The sequence below is a fragment of the Bufo gargarizans genome, chromosome 2 (assembly GCF_014858855.1).
Source record: "Bufo gargarizans isolate SCDJY-AF-19 chromosome 2, ASM1485885v1, whole genome shotgun sequence".
Classification (NCBI taxonomy): Eukaryota; Metazoa; Chordata; class Amphibia; order Anura; family Bufonidae; genus Bufo; species Bufo gargarizans.
In genome coordinates, this window is record NC_058081.1 from 592,636,940 (window position 1) to 592,657,589 (window position 20,650).

The 20,650-nt window shown below is 46.6% G+C and overlaps 1 protein-coding gene across 3 annotated transcripts in view; it reads right to left on the reverse strand.

Moving 5' to 3' along the window:
- Positions 1–20,650, reverse strand: part of CEP104 (centrosomal protein 104) — a 123,370-nt gene that overhangs the window by 99,982 nt on the left and 2,738 nt on the right. For all 3 annotated transcript variants that reach the window (XR_006387716.1, XM_044278261.1, XM_044278262.1), the window contains exons 2-5: positions 18,427–18,557; positions 17,540–17,713; positions 13,043–13,181; positions 384–443 (exon numbers count right to left, since the gene is read on the reverse strand). Coding sequence is in view for 2 of the 3 variants with exons in the window: in XM_044278261.1 (XP_044134196.1) it covers positions 384–443; positions 13,043–13,181; positions 17,540–17,713; positions 18,427–18,539 (486 nt within the window). In the remaining variant the exon portion in view is untranslated. The remainder of the gene's footprint in view (positions 1–383; positions 444–13,042; positions 13,182–17,539; positions 17,714–18,426; positions 18,558–20,650) is intronic.

A 20,650-nucleotide genomic window follows, 5' to 3' on the forward strand; every position in this document is an offset into this window, starting at 1 on the left:
TCCAGGAGGATTAACAGAGGAACGACACTGAGTCGTAAGCATGAAAGCCCCAGAAGTGATATCTCAGGGAGCATACAATCATTTAGTAAAACAGACATATCAGGACTGGGGGTGGCATATCCCTACACGCTGTCCTCTGTGCCACTGGCAATTCTTAGGGCACGCCTATGTACGTCCTAAAACCCAGAGACATGGAAAGTCCCAATCTGAGGAAGGCCACCCAGCTAATGAAAGGGTTAAATGAAAGGCAATCACAGCTAGCCTCCAATAGCCTGCTGCGGGTACCTGTGTGGGAATGGGTTAAACGTTAGAAATACCGTTATAAATGCGTTTTCTATCTAGTGGGCGACCTGCTTCACCGCTACCAACAAATTGGGGCTTACCAGGTTTTCTTCATTATCGTCCACGGGGTCCCCAATTATGTTTATTGCTATAAGTGCAACCTAAAAGCAAAGGAGAAAACAGATGCCTGTATTAAATAGACAGAACGTATGAGGACCCCTGACCTGATCACCGGGAAACATAAGTGCTGACATACAGGTGGACAAAGGGGCGTGGCCTAAGAGGCAGGGGCGGCTGGGCGCGAAATGAGGGGCAAGAGGGGGACGGAGCCTGGGACACTACCCTGCACCCTATATACACTGTGCTGTACCCCATATACCTGTATACACTGTGCTCTACCCCGTATACCTGTATACACTGACCCTGCACCCTATATACACTGTGCTGTACCCCATATACCTGTATACACTGACCCTGCACCCTATATACACTGTGCTGTACCCCATATACCTGTATACACAGACCCTGCACCCTATATACACTGTGCTGTACCCCATATACCTGTATACACAGACCCTGCACCCTGTATACACTGTGCTGTACCCCATATACCTGTATACACAGACCCTGCACCCTGTATATACTGTGCTGTACCCCATATACCTGTATACACTGACCCTGCACCCTATATACACTGTGCTGTACCCCATATACCTGTATACACAGACCCTGCACCCTGTATACACTGTGCTGTACCCCATATACCTGTATACACTGTACTGTGCCCCATATACCTGTATACACTGACCCTGCACCCTGTATACACTGTGCTGTACCCCATATACCTGTATACACAGACCCTGCACCCTATATACACTGTGCTCTACCCCGTATACCTGTATACACTGACCCTGCACCCTATATACACTGTGCTGTACCCCATATACCTGTATACACTGACCCTGCACCCTATATACACTGTGCTCTACCCCGTATACCTGTATACACTGACCCTGCACCCTATATACACTGTGCTGTACCCCATATACCTGTATACACAGACCCTGCACCCTGTATACACTGTGCTGTACCCCATATACCTGTATACACAGACCCTGCACCCTGTATATACTGTGCTGTACCCCATATACCTGTATACACTGACCCTGCACCCTATATACACTGTGCTGTACCCCATATACCTGTATACACAGACCCTGCACCCTGTATACACTGTGCTGTACCCCATATACCTGTATACACTGACCCTGCACCCTGTATACACTGTGCTGTACCCCATATACCTGTATACACTGACCCTGCACCCTGTATACACTGTGCTGTACCCCATATACCTGTATACACTGACCCTGCACCCTGTATACACTGTGCTGTACCCCATATACCTGTATACACTGTGCTGTACCCCATATACCTGTATACACTGACCCTGCACTCTGTATACACTGTGCTGTACCCCATATACCTGTATACACTGACCCTGCACCCTATATACACTGTGCTGTACCCCATATACCTGTATACACTGACCCTGCACTCTGTATACACTGTGTTGTACCCCATATACCTGTATACACTGACCCTGCACTCTGTATACACTGTGCTGTACCCCATATACCTGTATACACTGTGCTGTACCCCATATACCTGTATACACAGACCCTGCACCCTGTATACACTGTGCTGTACCCCATATACCTGTATACACAGACCCTGCACCCTATATACACTGTGCTGTACCCCATATACCTGTATACACAGACCCTGCACCCTGTATACACTGTGCTGTACCCCATATACCTGTATACACTGACCCTGCACCCTGTATACACTGTGCTGTACCCCATATACCTGTATACACTGACCCTGCACACTGTATACACTGTGCTGTACCCCATATACCTGTATACACTGACCCTGCACCCTGTATACACTGTGCTGTACCCCATATACCTGTATACACTGACCCTGCACCCTATATACACTGTGCTGTACCCCATATACCTGTATACACAGACCCTGCACCCTGTATACACTGTGCTGTACCCCATATACCTGTATACACTGACCCTGCACACTGTATACACTGTGCTGTACCCCATATACCTGTATACACTGACCCTGCACCCTGTATACACTGTGCTGTACCCCATATACCTGTATACACTGACCCTGCACCCTGTATACACTGTGCTGTACCCCATATACCTGTATACACTGTGCTGTACCCCATATACCTGTATACACTGACCCTGCACTCTGTATACACTGTGCTGTACCCCATATACCTGTATACACTGACCCTGCACCCTGTATACACTGTGCTGTACCCCATATACCTGTATACACTGACCCTGCACCCTGTATACACTGTGCTGTACCCCATATACCTGTATACACTGTGCTCTACCCCATATACCTGTATACACTGACCCTGCACTCTGTATACACTGTGCTGTACCCCATATACCTGTATACACTGACCCTGCACCCTGTATACACTGTGCTGTACCCCATATACCTGTATACACTGTGCTGTACCCCATATACCTGTATACACTGACCCTGCACTCTGTATACACTGTGCTGTACCCCATATACCTGTATACACTGACCCTGCACCCTGTATACACTGTGCTGTACCCCATATACCTGTATACACTGACCCTGCACTCTGTATACACTGTGCTGTACCCCATATACCTGTATACACTGTGCTCTACCCCATATACCTGTATACACTGACCCTGCACCCTATATACACTGTGCTGTACCCCATATACCTGTATACACTGACCCTGCACCCTGTATACACTGTGCTGTACCCCATATACCTGTATACACTGACCCTGCACTCTGTATACACTGTGCTGTACCCCATATACCTGTATACACTGTGCTCTACCCCATATACCTGTATACACTGACCCTGCACCCTGTATACACTGTGCTGTACCCCATATACCTGTATACACTGACCCTGTATACACGGACCCTGCACTCTGTATACACTGTGCTGTACCCCATATACCTGTATACACTGACCCTGCACCCTGTATACACTGTGCTACTACCCCATATACCTGTATACACTGACCCTGCACTCTATATACACTGTGCTGTACCCCATATACCTGTATACACTGACCCTGCACCCTGTATACACTGTGCTGTACCCCATATACCTGTATATACTGACCCTGCACTCTATATACACTGTGCTCTACCCCATATACCTGTATATACTGACCCTGCAACCTGTATACACTGTGCTGTACCCCATATACCTGTATATACTGACCCTGCACCCTGTATACACTGTGCTGTACCCCATATACCTGTATACAATGACCCTGCACTCTGTATACACTGTGCTGTACCCCATATACCTGTATACACTGACCCTGCACCCTGTATACACTGTGCTGTACCCCATATACCTGTATACACTGACCCTGCACTCTGTATACACTGTGCTGTACCCCATATACCTGTATACACTGTGCTGTACCCCATATACCTGTATACACTGACCCTGCACCCTGTATACACTGTGCTGTACCCCATATACCTGTATACACTGACCCTGTATACACTGTGCTGTACCCCATATACCTGTATACACTGACCCTGCACTCTGTATACACTGTGCTGTACCCCATATACCTGTATACACTGACCCTGCACCCTGTATACACTGTGCTGTACCCCATATACCTGTATACACTGACCCTGTATACCTGTATACACTGACCCTGCACTCTGTATACACTGTGCTGTACCCCATATACCTGTATACACTGACCCTGCACTCTGTATACACTGTGCTGTACCCCATATACCTGTATACACTGACCCTGCACTCTGTATACACTGTGCTACTACCCCATATACCTGTATACACTGACCCTGCACCCTGTATACACTGTGCTGTACCCCATATACCTGTATACACTGACCATGCACCCTGTATACACTGTGCTACTACCCCATATACCTGTATACACTGACCCTGCACTCTATATACACTGTGCTGTACCCCATATACCTGTATACACTGACCCTGCACCCTGTATACACTGTGCTGTACCCCATATACCTGTATATACTGACCCTGCACCCTGTATACACTGTGCTGTACCCCATATACCTGTATATACTGACCCTGCACCCTGTATACACTGTGCTGTACCCCATATACCTGTATACACTGACCCTGCACCCTGTATACACTGTGCTGTACCCCATATACCTGTATACACTGACCCTGCACCCTGTATACACTGTGCTGTACCCCATATACCTGTATACACTGACCCTGCACCCTGTATACACTGTGCTGTACCCCATATACCTGTATACACTGACCCTGCACTCTGTATACACTGTGTTGTACCCCATATACCTGTATACACTGACCCTGCACTCTGTATACACTGTGCTGTACCCCATATACCTGTATACACTGTGCTGTACCCCATATACCTGTATACACTGACCCTGCACCCTGTATACACTGTGCTGTACCCCATATACCTGTATACACTGACCCTGTATACACTGTGCTGTACCCCATATACCTGTATACACTGACCCTGCACCCTGTATACACTGTGCTGTACCCCATATACCTGTATACACTGACCCTGTATACATGTATACACTGACCCTGTATACATGTATACACTGTGCTGTACCCCATATACCTGTATACACGGACCCTGCACTCTGTATACACTGTGCTACTACCCCATATACCTGTATACACTGACCCTGCACCCTGTATACACTGTGCTGTACCCCATATACCTGTATACACTGACCATGCACCCTGTATACACTGTGCTACTACCCCATATACCTGTATACACTGACCCTGCACCCTGTATACACTGTGCTGTACCCCATATACCTGTATATACTGACCCTGCACTCTATATACACTGTGCTCTACCCCATATACCTGTATATACTGACCCTGCACCCTGTATACACTGTGCTGTACCCCATATACCTGTATATACTGACCCTGCACCCTGTATACACTGTGCTGTACCCCATATACCTGTATACACTGACCCTGCACTCTGTATACACTGTGCTGTACCCCATATACCTGTATACACTGACCCTGCACCCTGTATACACTGTGCTGTACCCATATACCTGTATACACTGACCCTGCACTCTGTATACACTGTGTTGTACCCCATATACCTGTATACACTGACCCTGCACTCTGTATACACTGTGCTGTACCCCATATACCTGTATACACTGTGCTGTACCCCATATACCTGTATACACTGACCCTGCACCCTGTATACACTGTGCTGTACCCCATATACCTGTATACACTGACCCTGCACTCTGTATACACTGTGCTGTACCCCATATACCTGTATACACTGACCCTGCACCCTGTATACACTGTGCTGTACCCCATATACCTGTATACACTGACCCTGCACCCTGTATACCTGTATACACTGACCCTGCACTCTGTATACACTGTGCTGTACCCCATATACCTGTATACACTGACCCTGCACCCTGTATACACTGTGCTGTACCCCATATACCTGTATACACTGACCCTGCACTCTGTATACACTGTGCTGTACCCCATATACCTGTATACACGGACCCTGCACTCTGTATACACTGTGCTACTACCCCATATACCTGTATACACTGACCCTGCACCCTGTATACACTGTGCTGTACCCCATATACCTGTATACACTGACCCTGCACTCTATATACACTGTGCTGTACCCCATATACCTGTATACACTGACCCTGCACTCTGTATACACTGTGCTGTACCCCATATACCTGTATACACTGACCCTGCACCCTATATACACTGTGCTGTATCCCATATACCTGTATACACTGACCCTGCACTCTGTATACACTGTGCTGTACCCCATATACCTGTATACACTGACCCCTGCACTCTGTATACACTGTGCTACTACCCCATATACCTGTATACACTGACCCTGCACCCTGTATACACTGTGCTGTACCCCATATACCTGTATACACTGACCATGCACCCTGTATACACTGTGCTACTACCCATATACCTGTATACACTGACCCTGCACTCTATATACACTGTGCTGTACCCCATATACCTGTATACACTGACCCTGCACCCTGTATACACTGTGCTGTACCCCATATACCTGTATATACTGACCCTGCACTCTATATACACTGTGCTGTACCCCATATACCTGTATATACTGACCCTGCACCCTGTATACACTGTGCTGTACCCCATATACCTGTATACTGACCCTGCACCCTGTATACACTGTGCTGTACCCCATATACCTGTATACACGGACCCTGCACCCTGTATACACTGTGCTGTACCCCATATACCTGTATACACTGACCCTGCACCCTGTATACACTGTGCTGTACCCCATATACCTGTATACCTGACCCTGCACCCTGTATACACTGTGCTGTACCCCATATACCTGTATACACTGACCCTGCACTCTGTATACACTGTGTTGTACCCCATATACCTGTATACACTGACCCTGCACTCTGTATACACTGTGCTGTACCCCATATACCTGTATACACTGTGCTGTACCCCATATACCTGTATACACTGACCCTGCACCCTGTATACACTGTGCTGTACCCCATATACCTGTATACACTGACCCTGTATACACTGTGCTGTACCCCATATACCTGTATACACTGACCCTGCACCCTGTATACACTGTGCTGTACCCCATATACCTGTATACACTGACCCTGTATACATGTATACACTGACCCTGTATACATGTATACACTGTGCTGTACCCCATATACCTGTATACACGGACCCTGCACTCTGTATACACTGTGCTACTACCCCATATACCTGTATACACTGACCCTGCACCCTGTATACACTGTGCTGTACCCCATATACCTGTATACACTGACCATGCACCCTGTATACACTGTGCTACTACCCCATATACCTGTATACACTGACCCTGCACTCTATATACACTGTGCTGTACCCCATATACCTGTATACACTGACCCTGCACCCTGTATACACTGTGCTGTACCCCATATACCTGTATATACTGACCCTGCACTCTATATACACTGTGCTCTACCCCATATACCTGTATATACTGACCCTGCACCCTGTATACACTGTGCTGTACCCCATATACCTGTATAAACTGACCCTGCACCCTGTATACACTGTGCTGTACCCCATATACCTGTATACACTGACCCTGCACTCTGTATACACTGTGCTGTACCCCATATACCTGTATACACTGACCCTGCACCCTGTATACACTGTGCTGTACCCCATATACCTGTATACACTGACCCTGCACTCTGTATACACTGTGTTGTACCCCATATACCTGTATACACTGACCCTGCACTCTGTATACACTGTGCTGTACCCCATATACCTGTATACACTGTGCTGTACCCCATATACCTGTATACACTGACCCTGCACCCTGTATACACTGTGCTGTACCCCATATACCTGTATACACTGACCCTGCACTCTGTATACACTGTGCTGTACCCCATATACCTGTATACACTGACCCTGCACCCTGTATACACTGTGCTGTACCCCATATACCTGTATACACTGACCCTGCACCCTGTATACCTGTATACACTGACCCTGCACTCTGTATACACTGTGCTGTACCCCATATACCTGTATACACTGACCCTGCACCCTGTATACACTGTGCTGTACCCCATATACCTGTATACACTGACCCTGCACTCTGTATACACTGTGCTGTACCCCATATACCTGTATACACGGACCCTGCACTCTGTATACACTGTGCTACTACCCCATATACCTGTATACACTGACCCTGCACCCTGTATACACTGTGCTGTACCCCATATACCTGTATACACTGACCCTGCACTCTATATACACTGTGCTGTACCCCATATACCTGTATACACTGACCCTGCACTCTGTATACACTGTGCTGTACCCCATATACCTGTATACACTGACCCTGCACCCTATATACACTGTGCTGTATCCCATATACCTGTATACACTGACCCTGCACTCTGTATACACTGTGCTGTACCCCATATACCTGTATACACTGACCCTGCACTCTGTATACACTGTGCTACTACCCCATATACCTGTATACACTGACCCTGCACCCTGTATACACTGTGCTGTACCCCATATACCTGTATACACTGACCCTGCACCCTGTATACACTGTGCTGTACCCCATATACCTGTATACACTGACCCTGCACTCTATATACACTGTGCTGTACCCCATATGCCTGTATACACTGACCCTGCACTCTGTATACACTGTGCTGTACCCCATATACCTGTATACACTGACCTGTACCCTGTATACCTGTATACACTGACCCTGCACCCTGTATACACTGTGCTCTACCCCATATACCTGTATACACTGTGCTGTACCCCATATACCTGTATACACTGTGCTGTACCCCATATACCTGTATACACTGTGCTGTACCCCATATACCTGTGTACACTGACCCTGCACCCTGTATACACTGTGCTGTACTCCATATACCTGTATACACTGACCCTGCACCCTGTATACACTGTGCTGTACCCTATATACCTGTATACACTGACCCTGCACACACTGTGCTGTACCCCATATACCTGTATACACTGTACTGTGCCCCATATACCTGTATACACTGACCCTGCACCCTGTATACACTGTGCTGTACCCCATATACCTGTATACACTGACCCTGCACCCTGTATACACTGTGCTGTACCCCATATACCTGTATACACTGACCCTGCACCCTGTATACACTGTGCTGTACCCCATATACCTGTATACACTGACCCTGCACCCTGTATACACTGTGCTGTACCCCATATACCTGTATACACTGACCCTGCACCCTAAATACACTGTGCTGTACCCCATATATCTGTATACACTGACCCTGCACCCTGTATACACTGTGCTGTACCCCATATACCTGTATACACTGACCATGCACCCTGTATACACTGTGCTGTACCCCATATACCTGTATACACTGACCCTGCACCCTGTATACACTGTGCTGTACCCCATATACCTGTATACACTGACCCTGCACTCTGTATACACTGTGCTGTACCCCATATACCTGTATACACTGTGCTGTACCCTATATACCTGTATATACTGTGCTGTAGATGTGCTCACTCCCCGGCCTGGGTCTCATTACATGGTGTGGGACCATGGGACCACAAGCAGGCATTACTATAATGTATGGGGGTAACACGGAAACATTATACTGTACAAACCTCATACAGTATAATTTCTTCTTGTGGCCCCATACAGTGTAATGTCTCCTTGTAGGCTTTATAGGACAGCAAGCCTGGGCTGCCTGAGGACCAGACAGGACGGTGGAAGTAGGCAGAGTCTGTCACTAAGTTTCCAGTATGTTCTAAGTGTTTTTTTTCCTTCTAAATTGGGCATTTCTCACGATATACAGTACAGACCAAAAGTTTGGACACACCTTCTCATTCAAAGAGTTTTCTTTATTTTCATGACTATGAAAATTGTAGATTCACACTGAAGGCATCAAAACTATGAATTAACACATGTGGAATTATATACATAACAAAAAAGTGTGAAACAACTGAAAATATGTCATAATCTAGGTTCTTCAAAGTAGCCACCTTTTGCTTTGATTACTGCTTTGCACACTCTTGGCATTCTCTTGATGAGCTTCAAGAGGTAGTCACCTAAAATGGTTTTCACTTCACAGGTGTGCCCTGTCAGATTTAATAAGTGGGATTTCTTGCCTTATAAATGGGGTTGGGACCATCAGTTGCGTTGTGGAGAAGTCAGGTGGATACACAGCTGATAGTCCTACTGAATAGACTGTTAGAATTTGTATTATGGCAAGAAAAAAGCAGCTAAGTAAAGAAAAACGAGTGGCCATCATTACTTTAAGAAATGAAGGTCAGTCAGTCCGAAAAATCGTCCCCAAGTGCAGTAACAAAAACCATCAAGCGCTACAAAGAAACTGGCTCACATGCGGACCGCCCCAGGAAAGGAAGACCAAGAGTCACCTCTGCTGTGGAGGATAAGTTCATCCGAGTCACCAGCCTCAGAAATCGCAGGTTAACAGCAGCTCAGATTAGAGACCAGGTCAATGCCACACATAGTTCTAGCAGCAGACACATCTCTAGAACAACTGTTAAGAGGAGACTGTGTGAATCAGGCCTTCATGGTAGAATATCTGCTAGGAAACCACTGCTAAGGACAGGCAACAAGCAGAAGAGACTTGTTTGGGCTAAAGAACACAAGGAATGGACATTAGCCCAGTGGAAATCTGTGCTTTGGTCTGATGAGTCCAAATTTGAGATCTTTGGTTCCAACCACCGTGTCTTTGTGCGACACAGAAAAGGTGAACGGATGGACTCTACATGCCTGGTTCCCACCGTGAAGCATGGAGGAGGAGGCGTGATGGTGTGGGGGTGCTTTGCTGGTGACACTGTTGGGGATTTATTCAAAATTGAAGGCATACTGAACCAGCATGGCTACCACAGCATCTTGCAGCGGCATGCTATTCCATCCGGTTTGCGTTTAGTTGGACCATCATTTATTTTTCAACAGGACAATGACCCCAAACACACCTCCAGGCTGTGTAAGGGCTATTTGACCATGAAGGAGAGTGATGGGGTGCTGCGCCAGATGACCTGGCCTCTGCAGTCACCCGACCTGAACCCAATCGAGATGGTTTGGGGTGAGCTGGATCGCAGAGTGAAGGCAAAGGGGCCAACAAGTGCTAAGCATCTCTGGGAACTCCTTCAAGACTGTTGGAAGACCATTTCAGGTGACTACCTCTTGAAGCCCATCAAGAGAATGCCAAGAGTGTGCAAAGCAGTAATCAAAGCAAAAGGTGGCTACTTTGAAGAACCTAGAATATCATAGTTTTGATGCCTTCAGTTTGAATCTACAATTTTCATAGTCATGAAAATAAAGAAAACTCTTTGAATGAGAAGGTGTGTCCAAACTTTTGGTCTGTACTGTATGTCGTTATCGCAATACATTTCTTAATATTGTTATTGTAGGAATGTTTTTTGATATCTCCCAACCCTAGTTCACCACTGGATCCGCATTCACTCTAAGGTCAGGCTGTAATACGGATGCTTTTTTGCATAAATGCCAGATTTCGGCCAGACAAAAAGCATTGCAACGCAACGTTTTTTTTTAACTCCCGATAGCCGGCATTTGCGCTGGATCAGGCAGATGGATCTGCTTGTCGGAGATGTGAATGACGAGGCCTTAGACTGTTTACATGCTGCGGCCATGTCATGGTTTTTGCTGTGGTTTTTCAAAATTGAGGTAAATTCACTGTAGATATGAACACTATGACGCCATTTACTTTTAGTCAGACAGTTAATCAAGTGTATGTCTGTCAGACTAGATCTGCCCATATAGAAAATACATGGTAACAGATACAGTGCTGTACATGTATGCACATACCATATTTTTCGCTTTATAAGATGCACCTTCCCCCCCAAAGTGGGATGAAAAAGTCAGTGTGTCTTATAAAGCGATAGTGCAGAAAATGAAGGTGGCCAGCAGTACTGCAGGATCGCAGGAGCTTTTACTTAGCCTACTCCTGATCCTGCGATTTACTTAGCCTACTCCTGATCCTGCGATTTAAGTGTGGGGCGGGCGCAGCAGTTAAACATTGATTGAAACTGAATGCCGCAGCCCGCACGTCCCTAATACGTAGCTGCCGCCTGGGTCCGCTCCATAGAAGAGGAGGAGAGAGTCGAGCAGTTCTCCTTCTCCTCTGCTGCCCACATATACTGCTGATTGGTGGTGAGCGCAGGCGGGAACTGCCGCCTCCACCGATAAGCCTGCTCCCTCCAGCCCGGCTACGAGCGATGTTGCTACAGAGCGCCGCTGATGTGAGACAGGAGGAAGGAAGACGTTTTAGTGGCCTCCGTCGCCCTGTGCTATCTCCTGCACTGTCACCTAAAGGCCCTGGGTGAGTGATAGCTCAGGGGCCGACTTAAAAATGTACTGTGTGTTAAATATGACTATAACCCCCTCAGCCATAGGGATGGACCCATGTACTACAGTGGTAGTACACATGTCAATTTCGGGAAAGTCTCTGGACAGTGTTAATATTAAATGTGACTATAACCCCCTCATCCTTAGGCTACATACACACGAACGTTGTTTGTTTCCGTGTCCGTTCCGTTTTTTTTGAGGATAGGATGCGGGCCCATTCATTTCAATGGGTCTGCAAAATATGCAGACAGCACACTGTGTGCTGTCCTCATCAGTATGTCCATTCCGTAGCTCTGCAAAAAAAAAAACGGGTGGCATACAGATGTCATCATTTTTATTTTTTGCGGATCCGCAATTTGCAGACCGCAAAACACATACGATCGTGTGCATGTAGCCTTAGGAATACACCAATGTACTGCAGTAGATGGTTGTGTTCTTTAGGATGAGGGGGATTATAGTCACACAACAGTGCATCATCCACCGACCTCCCAATTTATCCTCATAACAGTGTGAAATATTCTGTTATTTGGTTCAAAATATTTCCTTCCTATTTTCCCCCTCTGAAACCTAAGTGCGTCTTATCATCGGGTGGGTCTTATAAAGCGAAAAATACATTAATGGCTTGGCTGATAGCTGACACTTGTAGTTACCTGATTGTAGAGATTATATCTATTACTAAAGTTCTTATGAAAGATCAGCTTCAGGTACTGCCCTACGGCATCCACGTAGACGGACTTCAGTTCCCGGGCCTTGTATCCAGTCTTTTCATTATCTGACAGCGCTACATACCTGGAACAGGGGAGAAGATGACAAGTAAACTACCTGGAGGTGAACATTCATCATCACACGGATGCTGTACGGGACAGGACTGGAAGGATGGATCCATACGTCCCTGAAGAACAATAAATCACCTCTTTATGGATCACCGATCATTCATTAAAGGGGATGTCTCGCTTCAGCAAATAACTTCCTCTACGTAATAAATGGTAATACAAGGCACTTACTAATGTATTGTGATTCTCCATTTTGCCTCCTTTGCTGGCTGGATTCATTTTTCTATCACATTATACACTGCTAGTTTCCATCGTTACGACCACCCTGCAGTCCATCAGTGGTGGTCTGGATTTGGAATGCAGTCCACCTGTTGGCTACTACCTTCCTAGACTACCCTTTCGAAAGGTTGGCCAAGCAGTTTCAGGGCAAGGTATTTTGCATTTATCAAAAAGCTTTCCCGACAGGGAAGATAAAGACTGGGGCTCTATAAAGAACCCAACTTCCTGCAGTTCAATTTGTAGTTTGTACTATGCCGTTTAGATTGTTCTCATGAAAAGTGCTGACTATCAGCGCCATCTAGTGGAAAGATTAGGGAATGACATTCTGCACTGTTCTAAAGCTCTAATAACTCCCATCAGGACCTTGCAATGAAAACAGCTGTCTCACTTAGACAAGTCCTGTCTACACGCCCAATTAGGGGCACGGAGAGGAAGTATTAAAGGACCTAGCTAAGGGTACTTTCACACTTGCGGCAGAGAGATCCGGCAAGCAGTTCCGTTGCCGGAACTGCCTGCCGGATCAGGCAAAATGTATGCTAACTGATGGCATTAGTAAGACTGATCAGGATCCTGATCAGTCAAAAAAATGCATTGAAATGCCGGATCCGTCTTTCCGGTGTCATCCGGCAAAACGGATCCGGCATTTATTTTTTTCACCTCTTTTTCAGTCTGCGCATGCGCAGAACGGAACGACGGATCCGGCATTCCTGTATTCTGAATGCCGGATCCGGCACTAATACATCCCTATGGGAAAAAATGCCGGATCCGGCGTTCAGACAAGTCTTCAGTTTTTTTCGCCGGAGATAAAACCGTAGCATGCCGCGGTTTTCTCTTTTGCCTGATCAGTCAAAACGACTGAACTGAAGACATCCTGATGCAAACTGAACAGATAGCTCTCCAGTCAGAATGCATGGGGATAAAACTGATCAGTTATTTTCCGGTATAGAGCCCCTGTGACGGAACTCTATGCCGGAAAAGAAAAACGCAAGTGTGAAAGTACCCCAACACTATTAGGGCATACCTCACTAGTATACACCAGTGATTGGCTGCAGCGGTCTTTTGACCAAGAATAGGACCTCTTTACTTCCAGTCAGGTGGCGACTAGCTATTTTTTTTGTTACACAACCTCCTGTCTGCGATTCATGTTTCAGCTAGCTTGGACTACCCCTTTAAAAGGACATGTCCATCTTTGCAAACATTTTTGGGAATTTCAATGCATCAAAAAAAAAAAAAAAAATCTGTAAATAAAAATCCAGCAATCATTTTGATTAAAAATTTCCTTGGTAAATCATTTAATGTTGAATTGCCCAGAGTTATGGAGATATTATGGGTTCAATAGGTAATATATTTGAGATACAAAGGAATCGCAATCCTACAAGTCTTTTGAAGTTTGTCTCGACTATCTTCCAGCTTTGCACATCTACAGGCTACATTTTTTGCCCATTATTCTTTGCGAAATAGCTCAAGCTCAGTCAGATTGGACGGAGAGAGTCTGTGAACCGCAATTTTCAAATCTTGGCACAGATTCTCAATGGGATTTAGGTCTGGTGTTTGACTGGGCATAAATATGATTTGATCTAAACCAGGCATGCTCAACCTGCGGCCCTCCAGCTGTTGTAAACCCCGTCAGGTGAATGCCGTAAAAAATAAAAACAGTGCCAAAACAAAAAGTGCAATACCAAGCGATTAAAATAGCGTATTTAGCCCAAAATTGTACCAATCAAACCGTCATCTCATCCCGCAAAAAATGAGCCCCTTTCCTAAGACAATCGGCCCCAAAAAAAAAAAAATGGCTCTCAGAAAATGGCAACACAAAAAAATTATTTTATTCTGTTTAAAAAGGCTTTCACTGTGTAAAACTTAACAAAAATAAAAATGATAGACATATTAGGTATCGCCGCATCCGTAACAATCTGCTATATTAAAATATCACATTATATGCCCCTCAGGTGAATTCTCTAAAAAAATATTTAAAAAACTATGCCAAAACAGCAATTTTTTTTCACCTTGCCTCACACATAGTGTAATACCAAGCGATCAAAAAGTATTATGTACACCAAAATGGTACCAATGAAAACGTCGCATAAGACAATCACTTAAAAAATAAAAACCAATGGCACCCGTAAACCAATCCATCAAAATCTGCGCTGCAAAAGCCATATGGCGCTCCTTCCTTTCTGACCACTGCCATGTGCCCACAGAGCAGTTTATCACCACATATGGGGTATTTCTGTAAACTGCAGAGTAATATATATTGAGGTTTATTTTGCTGTTAACCCTTGCTGTGTAGCAAGAAAAATTTGAATAACATGACAAATCTACCATAAAAGTGAAATTTTGAAATGTCACCTCCATTTTCCTTTAATTCTTGTGGAACACTTCAAGGGTTAAAACAAAGTTTGTAACATCAGTTTTGAATAATTTGAGGGGTGTAGTTTCTAAAATAGGATCATTTATGATTTTTTTTCCCATTACGTAAGCCTCTCAAAATCACTTTATAACTGAATTGGTGCTTAAAAAAATGGTTTTGGAAATTTTTGTAGAAAATTTGAAAAATTATTTCTAAGCCTCCTAACGTCCTAAAAAAATAAAATGACATTTACAAAATGATGCCAACATAAAGTAGACATATGGGGAATGTTAAGTAATAAATATTGTATGAGGTATCACTTTCTGTTTTAAAAGCAGAGAAATAGAAATTTAGAAAATTGCAAATTTTGGGGGTAAATTTGGGATTTTTTCATAAATAAAAGGAGAAATATAGTGACTTAAATTTATGACTGTCATGAGTCACGAGAAAGCAATCTCAGAATGGCTTGGATAAGTAAAAGCGTTCCAAAGGTATTACCACATAAAGTGACGGATATTAGATTTGCAAAAATCGGCCTGGGATTTGAGGTGAAAAGTGGCTCGGTACTGAAGGGGTTAATCAGTAATGTTCTCTAACAGACCTCTGGGGCCTTCACAGAACAGCTGTAGTTATACTGAGAATACGTTACACAGATGGACTCTATGTACTATATCGGAGTACCGGGGGCTGAATACAAAGGATGTCACACTTTCCAGATTTTTAGTTATAAAAATTTTTGAAGACCATGCATCATTTTCTTCTCACTTCACAAGTACTTGCTATTTTGTGTTCATCTATCACATAAAATCCCACTAAAATATATTTAAAGGGGTATTGCCATCTCAGACAATGCGGGCATATCGCTAGGATATGCCCCCATTGTCTGTTAGGTGCGGGTCCGACCTCTGGGACCCGCACCTACAAGGAGAACGGAGCAGGGAGCGCTGTGGCTGGAGGATTTCCTGGGGTCTGTCCACGACCAAGCGCACGCGCGGCCCCCGCTCCCATTCATTTCTATGGGGCAGACGGAAATAGCCAAGCCAGCGCTCGGCTACTATTTTCGGCGGCCCAATCGAAATGAATGGAGGGCGGCTGCGCATGCGCAGTGCGCCCTCCGTTTATTTCCCTGCTCCGTTCTCATTGTAGTTGCGGGTCCCAGAGGTCGGACCTGCACCTATCAGACAATGGGGGCATATCCTAGCGATATGCCCCCATTGTCTGAGATGGCAAAAGTACCTTAAGGGATGCGTTTCGCAATTTGCGGACCCATTCAATTTCAATGGGGCTGGAACGGATGCGAATCCACATTTTTTAGGATCCGCAATTCCGTTTCTGAAAAAAATAGAACATGTCCTATTCTTGTCCGCAATTGCGGACCAGAAAAGGCATTTTCTATTATAGTGTCTGTGATGTGCGGTCCGCAATTTGCGGATCGCACATTGCAGGTGTCCGTGTTTTGCGGATCCGCAAAACACTTCCGGACGTGTGAATGGACCCTAAGTTTGCGGGTGTAACGTGAAATAATATGGAAAGGTTTAAGGGGTATGGGCACTGTATTATGGACGAGAGCCCTGATCGCTCACAGCTGTAATGACCCAAACGGACAGTATCTTACATCCTTAAATTGAGGTCAGTTCAGGCCATTCGACCCCCAGTCAGGCCAGGAATATGACCTTCAAATAGAAGCATCCTGTAAATACACAGACATGCAAAACTTCCGGGTAGAGCAAACATGACACACATACCCCAACCTACGAAAGCGCTCGGTCTGGTAAGGGGTGAAGTACTCAGGCAGACTTTCCGATATGTAAAACTCTATTTTGGAGGAGATCATGTACTGATGAGCGAGCAGCTGCAGCTTCCGGATCCGGCATCTCTCTACCATTTGGATGACGATCTCCTGAGGATACTGACAAAACCTGCAGAAAAAGACAATACAGTAACTAAAACGACACTGCACTTGTGGTGGCTGCCGATAAAATAAATGATTGGTGCACAGACAGTCCGTTATATATGGGATAGTGTACCCCACGCGGTAAATTGGAACGGCAAAGAAATACTTGACCATATTAATAAAAATACCGCAGTGCAAGGGTCCATTCACACGACCGCAAAATGGGTCCGCATCCGTTCCGCACTTTTGCGGAACAGGTGCGGACCCCTTCATTTTCAGTGGGGCCGGAATGTGCTGTCCACATTTGCGGATCTGCACTTCTGTTCCACAAAAAAATAGAACATGTCCTATTCTTGTCCAAGAAAAGGCATTTTCTATGAGAGTGCCAGCAATGTGCGGTCCGCAAAATGTGAAAACGCACATTGCCGGTGTCCGTGTTTTGCGGATCACCCTGATTTTAGATTACTATCTACAGTGATACATGAGTGTTCCTGCGAGCGCCATGGCCTTCTCACAGCTTTTCCTAGGCCAGTGACGACACGTTCTCAATGTACGGCACTGTGCGAGTGCTGATGCCTTCTCAAGATGCTGATCGGTGGAGGTCCCAGGTGTCGGACCCCCACCGATCAGATACTGATGACCTATCCACAAGGTAAGTGACCAGTTAAAAAATCTTGGAAAATCCCCTTAATACTTCAAAGTGGGAAAACGGTAAAACATGGCAATCTTTGTACTCACTTTGGGGATCTCCAGCCGCTGACTGTAGGAGCATGAACCATCAACTCTTTGGCGCTAAATCCATCCTCGTGGCCAGAGGAGCTGACCACAACAAATCCTATCTTGTGTGGCATGCTGGAGGTTTGCAGACCCTGCAAAAAAAAAAAAAAAAAAAGACACGGTAAGGATGGTCTGGACACAGATGTACAGTGCTGCAGAGCCAAGACAGGCAGGAAGCGTATGAGACACGGTAAGGGTGGTATGGACTAATGACACAGATGTACAGTGCTGCAGAGCCAAGACAGGCAGGAAGCGTATGAGACACGGTACATCATTTATACAGGGTAGGGTCCTGCATCTTAACCTAGGAGGATGTGCTGCACCAGTGATCTCCAGGACGTGGTTCTCCAGGTGTTGCAAAACTACAACTCCCAGCATGCAGTCGGACACAGATCTATCAGATCTTTATAGAAAGTAGATGCCTGACAGATGTCATGCCCTTCTGGAGAGCACATGGCCGGCCCCTACAGAGCACAGTCTATACCATAGGTAACCCACTGGGGGCGGTCTACAGTTATTACTACAGTCGCATGGTTTGTGAGTCGCACCCACAGCAGCAGCCACATAGCCGCGCGCCTCCATATGGCCCGCAGCTTTGTAATGGATTTACTGAAATCTGGGCAAATCCTGTCAATTGACATGTGCTCGAGCGACAGAGCGTACAGCGTCACGACTGCTGGAGCGACAGAGCGTACAGCGTCACGACTGCTGGAGCGACAGAGCGTAAAGGGACACGACTGCTGGAGCGACAGAGCGTAAAGGGACACGACTGCTGGAGCGACAGAGAGTACAGCGACACGACTGCTGGAGTGACAGAGCGTAAAGGGACACGACCGCTGGAGAGACAGAGCGTACAGCGACACGACTGCTGGAGAGACAGAGAGTACAGCGACACGACTGCTGGAGAGACAGAGAGTACAGCGACACGACTGCTGGAGAGACAGAGAGTACAGCGACACGACTGCTGGAGAGACAGAGAGTACAGCGACACGACTGCTGGAGCGACAGAGAGTACAGCGACACGACTGCTGGAGCGACAGAGCGTAAAGGGACACGACTGCTGGAGCGACAGAGCGTAAAGGGACACGACTGCTGGAGAGACAGAGAGTACAGCGACACGACTGCTGGAGTGACAGAGCGTAAAGGGACACGACTGCTGGAGCGACAGAGTACAGCGACACGACTGCTGGAGAGACAGAGAGTACAGCGACACGACTGCTGGAGCGACAGAGCGTAAAGGGACACGACTGCTGGAGCGACAGAGCGTAAAGGGACACGACTGCTGGAGAGACAGAGAGTACAGCGACACGACTGCTGGAGTGACATAGCGTAAAGGGACACGACTGCTGGAGAGACAGAGAGTACAGCGACACGACTGCTGGAGCGACAGAGCGTAAAGGGACACGACTGCTGGAGCGACAGAGAGTACAGCGACACGACTGCTGGAGAGAGACAGCGTACAGCGACACGACTGCTGGAGCGACAGAGCGTACAGCGTCACGACTGCTGGAGCGACAGAGCGTAAAGGGACACGACTGCTGGAGCGACAGAGCGTAAAGGGACACGACTGCTGGAGAGACAGAGAGTACAGCGACACGACTGCTGGAGTGACAGAGCGTAAAGGGACACGACTGCTGGAGCGACAGAGAGTACAGCGACACGACTGCTGGAGCGACAGAGCGTAAAGGGACACGACTGCTGGAGCGACAGAGCGTAAAGGGACACGACTGCTGGAGAGACAGAGAGTACAGCGACACGACTGCTGGAGTGACATAGCGTAAAGGGACACGACTGCTGGAGAGACAGAGAGTACAGCGACACGACTGCTGGAGCGACAGAGCGTAAAGGGACACGACTGCTGGAGCGACAGAGAGTACAGCGACACGACTGCTGGAGAGAGACAGCGTACAGCGACACGACTGCTGGAGCGACATAGCGTAAAGGGACACGACTGCTGGAGCGACAGAGAGTACAGCGACACGACTGCTGTAGAGAGACAGCGTACAGAGACACGACCGCTGGAGAGAGACAGCGTACAGCGACACGACCGCTGGAGAGAGACAGCGTACAGCGACACGACTGCTGGAGAGACAGCGTACAGCGACACGACTGCTCGAGCGACAGAGCGTATAGCGACACGACTGCTGGAGCGACAGAGCGTAAAGGGACACGACTGCTGGAGAGA